This window comes from Somniosus microcephalus, chromosome 10 (genome assembly GCF_052327205.1).
Source record: "Somniosus microcephalus isolate GS21.2 chromosome 10, FLI_Smic_1.0, whole genome shotgun sequence".
Lineage (NCBI taxonomy): Eukaryota > Metazoa > Chordata > Chondrichthyes > Squaliformes > Somniosidae > Somniosus > Somniosus microcephalus.
The window spans coordinates 1946679-1963126 of NC_140996.1; the positions used below are offsets into that span (position 1 = coordinate 1946679).

General features: G+C 51.6%; 1 protein-coding gene across 1 annotated transcript in view; it reads right to left on the reverse strand.

Annotated features, from left to right (window-relative positions):
• The window catches only part of atp11a (ATPase phospholipid transporting 11A), a 302919-nt gene that overhangs the window by 158009 nt on the left and 128462 nt on the right, over positions 1–16448 (reverse strand). Inside the window, exons 12-13 of the mRNA XM_085999881.1 lie at positions 4658–4789; positions 2069–2142 (exon numbers count right to left, since the gene is read on the reverse strand). Of these exons, the coding sequence (XP_085856007.1) occupies positions 2069–2142; positions 4658–4789 (206 nt within the window). The remainder of the gene's footprint in view (positions 1–2068; positions 2143–4657; positions 4790–16448) is intronic.

Below are 16448 nucleotides of genomic sequence, written 5' to 3' on the forward strand. Positions count from 1 at the left end.
TGCGCCTGCCCACACCGGATCAAAACCCGCTCGTGTGCACCCACCCACACTGGATCCAATCCCGCTCATGTGCACCAGCCCACACCGGATCCAATCCCGCTCGTGCGCGCCCGCCCACACCAGATCGAAACCCGCTCGTGCGCGCCCGCCCACACCAGATCCAATCCCGCTCGTGTGCACCCGCCCACACCGGATCGAAACCCGCTCATGTGCACCAGCCCACACCGGATCCAATCCCGCTCGTGTGTACCCGCCCACACCGGATCCAATCCCGCTCGTGCGCACCAGCCCACACCGGGTCCAATCCTGCTCGTCCGTGCCCGCCTACACCGGATCCAATCCCGCTCGTGTGCACCCGCCCACACCGGATCCAATCCCGCTCGTGTGTACCCGCCCACACCGGATCGAATCCCGCTCATGCGCGCCCGCCCACACCGGATCGAAACCCGCTCGTGTGTACCCGCCCACAACGGATCCAAACCCGCTTGTGTGTACCCGCCCACACCGGTTCGAAACCCGCTCGTGTGCACCCGCCCACACCGGATCCAATCCCGCTCGTGTGTACCCACCCACACCGGATCCAATCCCGCTCGTGTGCACCCGCCCACACCGGTTCCAATCCCGCTCGTCCGAGCCCGCCTACCCCGGATCCAATCCCGCTCGTGTGCACCCGCCCACACCGGATCGAAACCCACTAGTGCGCGCCCGCCCACACCGGATCGAAACCCGCTCGTGTGCACCCACCCACACTGGATCGAAACCTGCTGCTGCGCGCCTGCCCACACCGGATCTAATCCCGCTCATCCGTGCCCGCAGACACCGGATCGAAACCCGCTCGTGAGCACTTGCCCACACCGGATCGAAACCCGCTAGTGCGCACCCGCACACACCGGATCCAATCCCGCTCGTCCGTGCCCACCCAAACCGGATCGAAACCCGCTCGTGTGCACGCGCCAACACCGGTTCCAATCCCGCTCGTCCGAGCCCGCCTACCCCGGATCCAATCCCGCTCGTGTGCACCCACCCACACCGGATCGAAACCCACTAGTGCGCGCCCGCCCACACCGGATCGAAACCCACTCATGTGCACCCACCCACACTGGATCGAAACCCGCTAGTGCACGCCCGCCCACACCGGATCTAATCCCGCTCGTCCGTGCCCGCAGACACCGGATCGAAGCCCGCTCGTGAGCACCTGCCCACACCGGATCGAAAGCCGCTAGTGCGCGCCCGCCCACACCGGATCCAATCCCGCTCGTCCGTGCCCACCCAAACCGGATCGAAACCCGCTCATGTGCACGCGCCAACACCGGATCCAATCCCGCTCGTGCGCACCCGCCCACACCGGATCCAATGCCGCTTGTCCGTGCCCGCCTACACCGGATCCAATCCCGCTCGTGTGCACCCGCCCACACCGGATCCAATCCCGCTCGTCCGTGCCCGCCCACACCGGATCCAATCCCGCTCACCTACACGTACCAGATCCAATCCCACGCTCACCAGCCCGCACAGAATCCAATCCTGCTCGGCCGTACCAGACCCAATCCAATCCCAATGCCACCCGCCCGCACCGGATCCAATCTTGCTCGCCCGCACCGGATTGGATCCAATCCTGCCCGTGCACGGTCGCCTACACGTACCAGATCCAATCCCGCTCGCCCGCACCAGATTCAATCCCGCCCGCCTGCACATACTGGATCCAATATCCAATGCCATGCTCGCCCGCCCGCACCGGATCTGTTCCAATCCCGCGCCCACCCACACCGGATCCAATCCTGCTCCTGCATGCACCGGATCCAATTCCGCCCGCCTGTACCAGATCTGATCCAATCCCACGCGTGCGCGGCCACCTACACGTACCAGATCCGATCACGCACGCACGCACACACACACACACACACACACACACACACACACACACACACACACACACACACACACACACACACACACACACACACACACACACACACACACACAAAACCAGATCCAATCCCGCGCGCACACGCCCGCCCATCCACCCGGGTCCAATCCCGTGCGCCCGCCCGTACCGGATCCAATCGCTCACCTGTATTGGATCTAACAATGACACTCATCCGGCGTCTCACCGAGTCAAAATTCAGTATCTGGAGTAATTCATATCTTTAAAGAACAGAAAGATGTGAATTTAACAGCAATGTGCTTCCCCGGTTCTGACAGAGAATATATCTGCATTTCCAGTTAATTTGGAGCTCTAAATTTATTTGTAAAAATAGTATTGAAAGCATCAGGATACATTCCATGAATGGACCCCTTAGAGGACTATTACTATAAGGAGCTTCCACTTGTCCCCTTAGCAGGAAGGACTCGTGAGTGCAGCTGATTAGAAGTGAGGCAGGCTCATTTTTTATAAACATACTTTTTTTTTGTCAATTTTACTAATCAAATCTGCTTTTAAGTACCTGAGTGCAATCATATAACTACCACCCATTGTACCAATACCCATAATATGTGCACTCCTGTCACTACTATAAATATTCTGAATTAGTTATTAATACTAAACCCAGTCCATTAATCACAATCCTGTTAAGTTGGTGGAGATTCACTTGGACCATCTCTCTGTCCCCGACCGTCTCTCTCTCTCTCTCTGTCCCCCTCTCCCCATCCTTCATTTCCCCTCATTCTCAGCCTCCCCCTCTCAAAACTCAAAGCAGCTGCCAATCAAACAAATATGAAAAACTGAACCGACAAGATGCTTGCATTTGAGCTCAATGGCTTGGACCCTCTCTCAGAGCTGTGGCTCTGTGCAGACTGTGCCATCTTCTCAGAGTGACCTGGGCTTTTAATCCCAGTCAGCATCGCGACACAGTTTGATCACAGTCCTGTCCCGAATTTCAGCCCTTTCCTTCTTGCTGCTGTTTTTTCATCCTTCAAACTGAAAATCCCCAGAATGGCAGCACTGTTCAACCAGTGGCCTGAGATAATCGTCCAACATCCCAGCACCCGACATTCCCCCGGCACCCGTGGCAATCCCACTTCATTACAACAAGCTGATTTTGCGTCAGCGAGCAAGGGCAGGACATTGTGACTGTCACCACCTTCACCTTGACAACCTCCTACTCCAGGAACCTCACTCAGTGGTGGACGCAGTCTTGTACCATACGCAGCCTGACCAATATCCAGATTTATTCTGGGCCAATGCATAACCTCAACCAAAGTTACAGCACCAGGTTCCGGCCAGTCCTGCTCCGGACTGGCTCCCACTTGATGTTTCAGGAGGTCGCGACGTTTGGAGCAGAGCTTGGAACAGCAGGAGGGCAATAAGAGCAGAGAGAATAAAACATTTCACCGCAGACCTCCACCTGTCTGTCACACACTGGGGAAGTAGCATCGATTTTATTTTTCTCTCTCAGTGCAAGCCAAGCAACCAGCTTTCTCTAAACAGCAAAAGCAGATGTGGCCTGAGACAGGTTCAAGATGACTTCTGACCAAGTTTCAGAGACAATTGACCCTTTTACTCCGTTGAGCAGAAACAAAATGCAAAACACATTCATTTAAAAAAATCGTAGATGGACACTCCTTTTTCAAGAACAGTCTTCATCCCAGCCAAACGTGTAAAACAGATCACGGGTAATGACCCCTCCACGGCCTGTTCATCTCCGCTTCCCCAATACATGGCACAGACATTACACCCCAATATGTAATTATATAGACAGTGTTATTCATTAATCCATGTTACATGTACTATAGATTTCAGACCGAAGGGCTGGTCTTTTCTTGATTTCCTTTGGGCTCTTTCCTTCAGCGAGCTGGATCCGACTCACCTCAAAGCTGTGTCGAGTCATCGTAAATCATCTTTTGACACTTTTTCCTGTCAAAAGCATCATGCTCCCATGTGTCATTTAAGATGCTGCATTTTTTAAATTGGGTCTTCCCTATATCTTTAGAACCAACTACCATGAGAGTGTTTACCAAGCTTCAGCACACCATGTAGCACCTTGTTGGGTAGTCTAGTATCAGGCATTCGGACTAAGTGACCAGTCAACTTAAACTGTGCCTTTACTATCATTGCCTCTACTCTTGGCATTTTTGATCTTCGGAGGTCCTAACTGTCCGGAATCTTGTACCGCCATCAAATTTTCATGAATTTTCTCTTCCACGGAGAAGAGCAACAGCAGCAATATCTTGGGAACACCGTCACCTCCAAGTCACACACCATCCCGATTAGTAATATATCGCCGTTCATTCATTGTCACTGGGTCACTATCCTGGAATTTCCTACCTAACACCATAGTGGGAGCAGCTTCACCATCCGACTGCAAAACGCTCCCCTCTACCCGTCCTTGCTAGCAGCAGGCGGAAAGGCAGGGTCGCCACTCAGTATCCGGTCCGGGCGCTACACGCTCGACTGGCGTCACAATCTATGGGCGCAGGAAATCGTGGCGGTAGTGTTTAGCGCTGCCGCAAAATGTCTGGTTAATTTCGCGGCGGCGCAAACATCGCCGTGCCCGGGCGCTAGTTGCTTTGCGCCCCGTTAGCGGAGAGGGCGCTAATCAACTGAATTTTTCCCCCTACATATTTCACAATAAACATAATTAAATTCATCCACTGAATTGTTTCTTGCATCTTTCAATATCTTTATTAAAGTTAATAACTGTAGGCCTGAGCGTATACTTACCTTTCAACTTCAGCCTCTGGATTCTCAAGCTCCATATAATTGTCTTTTAGCTGCAGGAATGTGAAGCCAAGTCTGCCAACAAAAAAACCCCAAATCACTAAACATCCAACAGAAAAATAATCAATCAGTGATCAATCCAGCATGGTACAATAATGCTCCTAGACTATCAAGTTGCAAGTTCAAAATCAAATTCAATAAATCTGATAATCTGTGTGTTGTCAGCAGATGAAATGCCCATGAAGCTGTCAGATTGTTGTAAAAGCCCAACTGGTTCACCAATGTCCTTCAGGGAATGGAACCTGCCGTTCTTACCCGGTTGGCCCACGTGACTCCAGTCCCACACCACATGGTCGACTCTGAATGCCTTTCAAAGTAACCAGGGATGGGCACTAAGTGCCGCACTGCCATTGTAACCCACATCCCAAGAACAAATATTTATACAATCAAAGCCTATCCTGTGCCCTCCAACACCACAGAGGTGCAGACTTCAGTTCCTGTTTTGGTGTGGGGGAGTAGCTCAGAGCCCAGAGTGTCGCATCAAATGATAAACATGCAACACCCCACATTGCAACTATGAACTGAGAGAGAAAGCGGAGAAATGGCCAGACACGTCAATGTCTTCTCCAGCCGCCAGGCTTGAGCAACCTCTTGCAATCTGCTCCCGACGTCTACTCAAACCAATTCCAGGTGGAGACCAAGGCCGGAATTTCCCCCCAGAAACGGGTGGGTTTGGAGCGTGGGGGCAGTTAAAGGGTTAAACATGGGTTCCCGACCTGATTCCGCCTCCAACCTGCCCACTTCCAGTTTTAACAGAGGTGGGGCAGGAGGTGGGCGATCAACCCGCTCCCAGGGGGCGGAACATCAATTTAAATATTTTAATGAGGCTGGAAGCCTCTTTTTCCCCCTCCATTTTGAATTTAACTGCCTGTGGACGGGTTTCACACAATTAGTGAAACTCGGCAGTTAAACCGAGGCGGGGGTTATGACATCCAGGAGGTAAGTGGCGTTATATCCACCTCTTGGATCCAGGATCCTGACCATACCCACCTCCCGCGATCGGAGACCACCCCTCAAGGCCTCCGATCCCCAAGCCAGCTGATCCCTGACCCCGCCCCCGCCGATCCCTGACCCCGCCTCCCGCCAATTCTTGACCCCGCCGACCCCCAAAACCCACCCCCCAGCCGCTGACTCCTTTAAAATGAATCTGAGACTTGTTCCCATCCAAGGACAACGGTAGCAATTAATCGACATACATCAAGGCCTTGTCCTGAGGTGTGCACTTCAGCCAGTCTGGCATGTGTATTCCCTGCATCATTTGTCACAGAAAGATATTGGAGTTGCTCCCAGTCAGGTGAAGAGTCATGGGGAAAGAGCACCAGGTATTAATTTGAGCCATAAGCTAAAGTCATGAGAAATAGTGAACCCAATGTGAGAGAAAAAATGGAGCAGTAACCTGTAAACATCCCACAATGGGCAGCACGGTGGCATAGTGGTTAGCACTGTTGCCTCACAGCGCCAGGGACCCGGGTTCAAATCCGGCCTTGGGTGACTGTCTGTGTGGAGTTAGCACATTCTCCCCGTGTTTGCGTGGGTTTCCTCCGGGTGCTCCGGTTTCCTCCCACAGTCCAAAGATGTGCGGGTTAGGTTGATTGGCCATGATAAAAATTGGCCCTTAGTGTTAGGGGGGATTAAATACGTGGGGTTACGGGGTTACGGGGATAGGGCTTGGGTGGGATGGCTGTCGGTGTAGGGACCGGGTGCTAGGGTTTGGATGATCAGCCATGATCTCGTTGAATGGCGGAGCAGGCTCGAAGGGCCGAATGGCCTACTCCTGCTCCTATCTTCTATGTTTCTATGTTTTCTATAAACTCCAACTGTTATCTGTTTTAAAGTGTGTTCAGACCATAATCCTCTGACATCCTACATTCAACTTGCATCAAAAATGTCAGGGAATCACCTTACAGGTGTACAGCATGGTCATCAGACATCAGGACTAGATAGCAAATGTTAACAGCTTGTATTTATGTAGAACCTTTAATGTGGAAAAACATCCCAAGGTGTTTTAGAGTTTAATTAGACAATAATGGAACCGAGCCAAAGAAGGAGATATTAGGAGGTCAAAGCTTGGTTTTAAGGAGAGTCTTAAAGAAGGAGAGAAAGGAGAAGAGACAGAGAGATTTAGAGGGAATTGCCGGGCATGGGGCCTTGGTGACTTAAGGCACAGCCACCAATGGTGGGTTAATGGGAAGGAGGGATACACAAGGGGCCAGAGTTGGAGGAATGGAGAGTTCTGAAGGGGCAGTCGAACGTTACAGAGATAGCGAGGGCAAGGCGATGAAGATATTTAAACACAAGGTAGGAGGACCAGGAACCAATATAGGTCAGAAAGGACAGGATCGATGGGTGAGTGGCACTTGGTTTGGGATTGAATTTGGGCAGCACAGTTTTAACAACAAATGGAATATTTTTTAGTCCCTTGAGTAAACACCTCTTTGAGGACAGAGTTTGGACGGTAGTTTCAGGGTCTAGTTTGGAGCGGTAGTTTCAGGGTCTAGTTTGGAGCGGTAGTTTCAGGGTCTAGTTTGGAGCGGTAGTTTCAGGGTCTAGTTCGGACGGTAGTTTCAGGGTCTAGTTCGGACGGTAGTTTCAGGCTCTAGTTCGGACGGTAGTTTCAGGGTCTAGTTTGGAGCGGTAGTTTCAGGGTCTAGTTTGGAGCGTTAGTTTCAGGGTCTAGTTTGGAGCGGTAGTTTCAGGGTCTAGTTTGGACAGTAGTTTCAGGGTCTAGTTTGGACGGTAGTTTCAGGGTCTAGTTTGGAGCAGTAGTTTCAGGGTCTGGTTTGGACGGTAGTTTCAGGGTCTGGTTTGGACGGTAGTTTCAGGGTCTGGTTTGGAGCGGTAGTTTCAGGGTCTAGTTTGGAGCGGTAGTTTCAGGGTCTAGTTTGGACGGTAGTTTCAGGGTCTAGTTTGGAGCGGTAGTTTCAGGGTCTAGTTTGGAGCGGTAGTATCAGGGTCTAGTTTGGAGCGGTAGTTTCAGGGTCTAGTTTGGAGCGGTAGTTTCAGGGTCTAGTTTGGAGCGGTAGTTTCAGGGTCTAGTTTGGAGTGGTAGTTTTGGGTCTAGTTTGGAGCGGTAGTTTCAGGGTCTAGTTTGGACGGTAGTTTCAGGGTCTAGTTTGGAGCGGTAGTTTCAGGCTCTGGTTCGGAGCGGTAGTTTCAGGGTCTGGTTTGGAGCGGTAGTTTCAGGGTCTAGTTTGGAGCGGTAGTTTCAGGGTCTAGTTTGGAGCGGTAGTTTCAGGGTCTAGTTTGGAGCGGTAGTTTTGGGTCTAGTTTGGAGCGGTAGTTTCAGGGTCCAGTTTGGACGGTAGTTTCAGGGTCCAGTTTGGAGCGGTAGATTCAGGGTCCAGTTTGGACGGTAGTTTCAGGGTCCAGTTTGGAGCGGTACTTTCAGGGTCGAGTTTGGAGCGGTAGTTTCAGGGTCTAGTTTGGACGGTAGTTTCAGGGTCCAGTTTGGAGCGGTAGATTCAGGGTCCAGTTTGGACGGTAGTTTCAGGGTCCAGTTTGGACGGTAGTTTCAGGGTCCAGTTTGGAGCGGTACTTTCAGGGTCGAGTTTGGAGCGGTAGTTTCAGGGTCTAGTTTGGAGCGGTAGTTTCAGGGTCTAGTTTGGAGCGGTAGTTTCAGGGTCTAGTTTGGAGCGGTAGTTTCAGGGTCTAGTTTGGAGCGGTAGTTTCGGGGTCTAGTTTGGAGCGGTAGTTTCGGGTCTAGTTTGGAGCGGTAGTTTCAGGGTCTAGTTTGGAGCGGTAGTTTCAGGGTCTAGTTTGGAGCGGTAGTTTCGGGTCTAGTTTGGAGCGGTAGTTTCGGGTCTAGTTTGGAGCGGTAGTTTCGGGTCTAGTTTGGAGCGGTAGTTTCAGGGTTTAGTTTGGAGCGGTAGTTTCAGGGTCTGGTTTGGAGCGGTAGTTTCAGGGTCTCATTTGGAGCGTTAGTTTCAGGGTGTGGTTTGGAGTGGTAGTTTCAGGGTGTGGTTTGGAGCGGTAGTTTCAGGGTGTAGTTTGGAGCGGTGGTTTCAGGCTCTAGTTTGAAGCGGTAGTTTCAGGGTCTAGTTTGGAGCGGTAGTTTCAGGGTCTAGTCTGGAGCGGTAATTTCATGGTCTAGTTTGGAGCGGTAGTTTCAGGGTCTAGTTTGGACGGTAGTTTCAGGGTCTACTTTCGAGCGGTAGTTTCGGTTCTAGTTTGGACGGTCGTTTCAGGACTAGTTTGGAGCGGTAGTTTCAGGGTCTAGTTTGGAGCGGTAGTTTCAGGGTGTGGTTTGGAGCGGTAGTTTCAGGGTGTCGTTTGGAGCGGTAGTTTCAGGCTCTAGTTTGAAGCGGTAGTTTCAGGGTCTAGTTTGGAGCGGTAGTTTCAGGGTCTAGTTTGGAGCGGTAGTTTCGGGTCTAGTTTGGAGCGGTAGTTTCAGGCTCTAGTTTGGACGGTACTTTCAGGCTCTAGTTTGGACGGTAGTTTCAGGGTCTAGTTTGGAGCGGTAGTTTCAGGGTGTAGTTTGGAGCGGTAGTTTCAGGGTCTAGTTTAGAGCGGTAGTTTCAGGGTCTAGTTTGGACGGTAGTTTCAGGTCTAGTTTGGAGCGGTAGTTTCAGGGTCTAGTTTGGAGCGGTAATTTCAGGGTCTAGTTTGGAGCGGTAGTTTCAGGGTCTAGTTTGGAGCGGTAGTTTCAGGGTCTCGTTTGGAGCGGTAGTTTCAGGGTGTGGTTTGGAGCGGTAGTTTCAGGGTGTGGTTTGGAGCGGTAGTTTCAGGGTGTGGTTTGGAGCGGTAGTTTCAGGGTCTAGTTTGAAGCGGTAGTTTCAGGGTCTAGTTTGGAGCGGTAGTTTCAGGGTCTAGTTTGGAGCGGTAGTTTCAGGCTCTAGTTTGGAGCGGTACTTTCAGGGTCTAGTTTGGAGCGGTAGTTTCAGGGTCTAGTTTGGAGCGGTAGTTTCAGGGTCTAGTTTGGAGCGGTAGTTTCAGGGTCTAGTTTGGAGCGGTAGTTTCAGGGTCTAGTTTGGAGCGGTAGTTTCAGGGTCTAGTTTGGAGCGGTGGTTTCAGGGTCTAGTTTGGAGCGGTAGTTTCAGGGTCTAGTTTGGACGGTAGTTTCAGGGTCTAGTTTGGACGGTAGTTTCGGCTCTAGTTTGGAGCGGTAGTTTCGGGTCTAGTTTGCAGCGGTAGTTTCAGGGTCTAGTTTGGAGCGGTAGTTTCAGGGTCTAGTTTGGAGCGGTAGTTTCAGGGTCTGGTTTGGAGCGTTAGTTCCAGGGTCTAGTTTGGAGCGGTAGTTTCAGGGTCTAGTTTGGAGCGGTAGTTTCAGGGTCTAGTTTGGACGGTTGTTTCAGGGTCTAGTTTGGAGCGGTAGTTTCAGGGTCTAGATTGGAGCGGTAGTTTCGGGGTCTAGTTTGGACGGTAGTTTCAGATTCTAGTTTGGAGCGGTAGTTTCAGGGTCTAGTTTGGAGCGGTAGTTTCAGGGTGTAGTTTGGACGGTAGTTTTGGCTCTAGTTTGGAGCGGTAGTTTCGAGTCTAGTTTGGAGCGGTAGTTTCAGGGTCTAGTTTGGAGCGGTAGTTTCAGGGTCTAGTTTGGAGCGGTAGTTTCAGGGTCTAGTTTGGAGCGGTAGTTTCAGGGTCTAGTTTGGAGCGGTAGTTTCAGGGTCTAGTTTCGACGGTAGTTTCAGGGTCTAGTTTGGACGGTAGTTTCGGCTCTAGTTTGGAGCGGTAGTTTCAGGGTCTAGTTTGGAGCGGTAGTTTCAGGGTCTAGTTTGGAGCGGTAATTTCAGGGTCTAGTTTGGAGCGGTAGTTTCAGGGTCTAGTTTGGAGCGGTAGATTCAGGGTCTAGTTTGGAGCGGTAGTTTCGGGGTCTAGTTTGGAGCGGTAGTTTCAGGGTCTAGTTTGGAGCGGTAATTTCAGGGTCTAGTTTGGAGCGGTAGTTTCAGGGTCTAGTTTGGAGCGGTAGATTCAGGGTCTAGTTTGGACGGTAGTTTCAGATTCTAGTTTGGAGCGGTAGTTTCAGGGTCTAGTTTGGAGCGGTAGTTTCAGGGTGTAGTTTGGACGGCAGTTTTGGCTCTAGTTTGGAGCGGTAGTTTCGAGTCTAGTTTGGAGCGGTAGTTTCAGGGTCTAGTTTGGAGCGGTAGTTTCAGGGTCTAGTTTGGAGCGGTAGTTTCAAGGTCTAGTTTGGAGCGGTAGTTTCAGGTCTAGTTTGGAGCGGTAGTTTCAGGGTCTAGTTTGGAGCGGTAGTTTCAGGGTCTAGTTTGGACGGTAGTTTCAGGGTCTAGTTTGGACGGTAGTTTCAGGGTCTAATTTGGAGCGGTAGTTTCAGGGTCTAGTTTGGAGCGGTAGTTTCAGGGTCTAGTTTGGACGGTAGTTTCAGGGTCTCGTTTGGACGGTAGTTTCAGGGTCTAGTTTGGAGCGGTAGTTTCAGGGTCTAGTTTGGAGCGGTAGTTTCAGGTCTAGTTTGGAGCGGTAGTTTCAGGGACTAGTTTGGACGGTAGTTTCAGGGTCTGGTTTGGATGGTAGTTTCAGGGTCTAGTTTGGAGTGGTAGTTTCAGGGTCTAGTTTGGATGGTAGTTTCAGGTCTCATTTGGACGGTAGTTTCAGGGTCTAGTTTGGAGCGGTAGTTTGAGGGTCTAGTTTGGAGCGGTAGTTTCAGGGTCTAGTTTAGACGGTTGTTTCAGGGTCTAGTTTGGACGGTAGTTTCAGGGTCTAGTTTGGACGGTAGTTTCAGGGTCTCGTTTGGACGGTAGTTTCAGGGTCTAGTTTGGAGCGGTAGTTTCAGGGTCTAGTTTGGAGCGGTAGTTTCAGGTCTAGTTTGGAGCGGTAGTTTCAGGGACTAGTTTGGACGGTAGTTTCAGGGTCTGGTTTGGATGGTAGTTTCAGGGTCTAGTTTGGAGTGGTAGTTTCAGGGTCTCGTTTGGATGGTAGTTTCAGGTCTCATTTGGACGGTAGTTTCAGGGTCTAGTTTGGAGCGGTAGTTTGAGGGTCTAGTTTGGAGCGGTAGTTTCAGGGTCTAGTTTAGACGGTTGTTTCAGGGTCTAGTTTGGACGGTAGTTTCAGGGTCTAGTTTGGACGGTAGTTTCGGGTCTAGTTTGGAGCGGTAATTTCAGGGTCTAGTTTGGAGAGATAGGGCTTAATTTTTCCGACGCTCAGAGTGCGGTTTGGAGGCGGGTCCGCTGTCAAAATCACAAAGATTGACAGCGGGTCGGTATCCTGCTGAAAACCTGCCACCTTGTCAGTTTCCCAAGGGTCGGGTCTGTCATCCCTGAACAGACCCGACACCAAACGGCTGGTCAGCCAATTTAGATAGTTAAAAGCTTATTTTACAAGGTTTTCAACGAGTTTCCTGGAGGGCGGCGATGATGCCATGCAAGTGTGTTGGGTTCTCAACGACTGTGGATTGCTGTGAATAGGTGAAAGCTGCAAAAGTGGTATAAAACCTACCATTTCACAGCTATTGACTTTCCAATCTTAGAAGCTGGAGCATTAATGATTTGGAACCCACTTTTGAAGTGTTTGCAGTAATCTCTCTATCCTCTGTCACCTCCTTGGAACAACCTATCTCAACATTGACAGATTACTTCTGTCATCTCAACCTCACCTGCCATCTATTCCATCAGCATCGGTGCCCTTGAAAAAATTCACCTTGGTCCTCAGAATTCCAACATGATCAGCCCCAACACCAGCATCACCGGGCACACCAGCAACACCAACATCCACACCAAACTTCTCCACAATCAACTGATGCTGCACTGGACAGAGGGCATCATCACCGTTGCACGTTGCTGCCCGGGACACCAGCGATGGCCTCACCATGTCTATATTTGCTTCACTTAACACTGTAAACCCTTGGCACCACCCCACCCCAGCACCATAAAGCATCCCGACAATGTCCAAGCCATTCCTTCACACTCATCACCATTTGGGGAGGAGGGACTTTATGTCTTATCATTCACTGCAACTCACTAAGCCACTTCCAAGGTGCACACAAATCTGTCAATAACGCAATGTGTTCAAAATAAAGATTTCAATGTTTAACAGCACATTACCAGAAACTTCACATGAACATTGGCTAAACCACCCAAGTGCCTACCCTTGTGTGTTGTTAGTTGGTATGCTTGCAGTAGGATGAGGGTGAGTGTGAGGGGTGGCTAGTGAGATGGGGAAGTGATAATGTAGATAGAGAGGGATGGGTGGAGTGCAAGGTAAGTTGGTGTGAGTAAGGATGGCAGGAGTAAGGTAGGGAAGGCAGTGATGGGGATATGATGAGAGGCCACAGCAGGATGAGGTTTGAGTGTGGCTTGGCAGTAACGTTTTGTGATCTACTGAGATTATTGAAAGGTTTGCGCCACTGCAGCCTGGTCCTCCTGACGACATCCCTGCTTGTGTCCTCCTGTGCAATGTGCAACCAGGCTGCGTTGGTCTCCTGGGGAGGTCTCTTCCACCCATTGGAAGGGAAGAGAACCTCCCTGCGTGCTGTGATTCCTCCATCAGCATATGGAGGGAGTCATGGGAGAGGCTTGTACTCACTGGAGTTTAGAAGAATGAGAGGGGTATCTCATTGAAACTTATAAAATTCTAACAGGACTAGACAGATTAGATGCAGGAAGGATGTTCCCGATGGTCAGGGGGTCCAGAACCAGGGGTCACAGTCTAAGATAAGGGTAAGCCATTTAAGACAGAGATGAGCAGGAATTTCTTCACCCAGAGAGTGGTGAACCTGTGGAATTCTCTACAAAAGAAGGCAGTTGAGGCCAATTCATTAAATATATTCAAGAAGGAGTTAGATATATTTCTTAAGGCTAAGGGATCAAGGGGTATGGGAGAAGGCAGGGACAGGGTACTGAATTTGTGATGATCAGCCATGATCTCATTGAATGGCGGAGCAGGCTCGAGGGGCCGAATGGCCTACTCCTGCTCCTATCTTCTATGTTTCTATGTCTGGTGCAGCTGTGCACCTCTGTGCAGTGCTCGTCAGTGTTTGCAGCACCTCAATACTGACAGCACAACTGTCAAAATCAACGTGGGACATGGCACCTTTAAGGAAACCGGCTGATGACAAGTGATGTCATCAGACCCGCTTCCTTTTAATTGGCTGGGAACCTCGCACTGCGGGCTTAACAAGGCCAATCAGGACAAAATCCCTTGGGGAGGCGGGATGAAGATGGTGCGGAGTTTGAGGCCGCTGTCTGCTCCGACCACACCGGACTCGTCACAGCTGGTGAAATCATGGCCGTAGTTTCAGGGCCTAGTTTGGAGAGCTAGTTTCAGGCTGTAAGACAAGGGGGGCGGCCATTCCTGAGCATGCAGAACCTGTAACTTTCTGACAAGCAGCAACAGTGGGGGTCTCTCGCCACCTATGAGTCTCTAGAAATTGGCCCTGTTCGTCCGTTTGCAGGAACCACGGGCAGACAGCTCAAGAGAAAATGGCTCCGTTAAGAAATCCTAAAGTTTACTGTCGTAGTGCTGACCTAGCTACTGCTGGAATTTGATCAGGAGAAAGAATGAGTCTTTCCCTCAAGGCATTTGGATTTCTTCAGATACTAACTAGTCTCAGGGTTGGTGTAGACTTGTACATAGAATACTAGCTGAGTGCCTGGCGTGCCGAGGCTTTTTCGAGGGCATTGTTGTTGTTGGAAGAGAGAGAGAGAGAGCGACTGGGGGGAAAGAGAGAGAGCGCGCGACCTGGGGGGAATGAGAGAGAGCGACGGGGGGGGGGGGGGAGAGGAGGGGGGGGGGGAGAGGAGTGGGGGAGAGAGAGGGGGGGGAGAGAGAAGGGGGGGGGAGAGAGAAGGGGGGGGAGAGAGAAGGGGGGGGAGAGAGAAGGGGGGGAGAGAGAAGGGGGGGAGAGAGAAGGGGGGGGAGAGAGAAGGGGGGGAGAGAGAAGGGGGGAGAGAGAAGGGGGGAGAGAGAAGGGGGGAGAGAGAGGGGGGGAGAGAGGGGGGGAGAGAAGGGGGGAGAGAGAGAAGGGGGGGAGAGAGAGAAGGGGGGGAGAGAGAAGGGGGGAGAGAGAAGGGGGGAGAGAGAAGGGGGGAGAGAGAAGGGGGAGAGAGAAGGGGGGGAGAGAGAGGGGGGGAGAGAGAGGGAGAGAGAGGGGGGGAGAGAGAAGGGGGGAGAGAGAAGGGGGGGAGAGAGAGGGGGGGAGAGAGAGGGGGGGAGAGAGAGGGGGGGAGAGAGAGGGGGGGAGAGAAGGGGGGGAGAGAGAGAAGGGGGGGAGAGAGAGGGGGGGAGGGAGGGGGGGAGGGAGGGGGGGAGGAGAGGGGAGGAGGAGAGGGGAGGAGGGGGGGGAGGGGGGGAGAGGGGAGGAGGGAGAGAGGAGAGAGGGTGTGTGTTGTGTGAGGAGACGGGAGAATCTGCGCAGCCCCGGTGGACACCATCTGAGGTGAGTCTCTGTCTCTCTGCGCTTAGCTAAACGTCTGAGCTCGGGGCATTGATGTCCTCCCTCCTCCTCTCTTCTCCCACCCCCCTCTCTCTCCTCCCCCCCCCTCTCCCCCCCATCTCTCCCCACCCCCCTCTCTCCCCACCTCCCTCTCTCCCCACCTCCCTCTCTCCCCCCTCCCCACCCCCCTCTCTCCCCCCTCCCCTCCTCCCTCCTCTCACTGCCTCCCTTTCATTTACTCCTTCCCTCCCCCCACCTCTCACTCACCCCCTTTCACTTGCTCCCTCCCTCCCTCTCCCACCCCTCACTCCTTCCCTCCCTCCCTTCCACCCACCCCTCAGTCTTTCCGGCCCTCCCCCTCCTTGGCCCTCTCCCTCCCCGGCCCTCTCCCTCTGGCGCCGCTCGTGATATCGCGCTTGCGGACGCAACCGCCCAGGAGACTCCGTGCTCCCGGCCTGAGTCAGTGAACCGCGCGAGCAACGGGTATGGGGCAGGGGGGGGAGTAAAGAAAAAAAAGCTGTCGGCCCAGCCTTCTGGCGGGGTGAAGAAGCCGGAGGCCATTTTGTCATGTCGGTTGGAAGCAGGCAAAATGTCTTTTTTTTTAAAAATAAAGAACTGCAAAATTTCTTTATTTTTAAAAAAAGGAGCTACAAAGTACAACATCGGAAATTAGTGTTTTTTTTAAAAGAATCCCTCCTATCTACAAAAGCTGAATTTTTTTTAAGGAAAGAAGATATAAAGTTAGAAGATATGCTGGCAAACAGATGCCCAGGCTTCAAGGCTTGAGGCCTGAGGCCTGCAGGCATCAGACCTCGAGAAAAAATTGACATACTGGACTCATTTATTACACGCAAATAATATAATGAGCTAGTTGGGCTCCTAAGTACTGAATTTGTGCTGCATAAAATCCCCCTCCACACGTACAGAAAGTGGGAAATAAAAAATAAACTTACGAATCAAGATGGCTGACACTCACCTCGGTTCAAAACGATTAGGCCCGCCCACACGCGCACCAATTGGGTCGACCGTCATGTCACCGAAGCGTAGGATTGGTCAATCGTCCTGTCACTCGACTCTAGGAGGGCCCGCACGCGCGGCGAACCCGCCACGCAGTGATTGGTCGACCGTCGGGTTGCTCGACCGTACGATTGGTCGACCTTAATGTCACTCTATGCTGTCACTCTATGCTAATGAGCAGATAATGAGCGGAATTTTGAACGTTTTTTGGATACCGCGGCCGCAATTTTTGTCTCGCCGAAACGTAAATACGCTTATGACCGTTCCGGAATCGTAAGCTTTCTTTTGATGTAACGCATGTGTAGGTATGCTCTATAACTTTAGAGTGTATAGCCAGACAGACACACCGAAGGACAGACAGACAGACAGATCCTTTTTTTATATATATATATATATCTA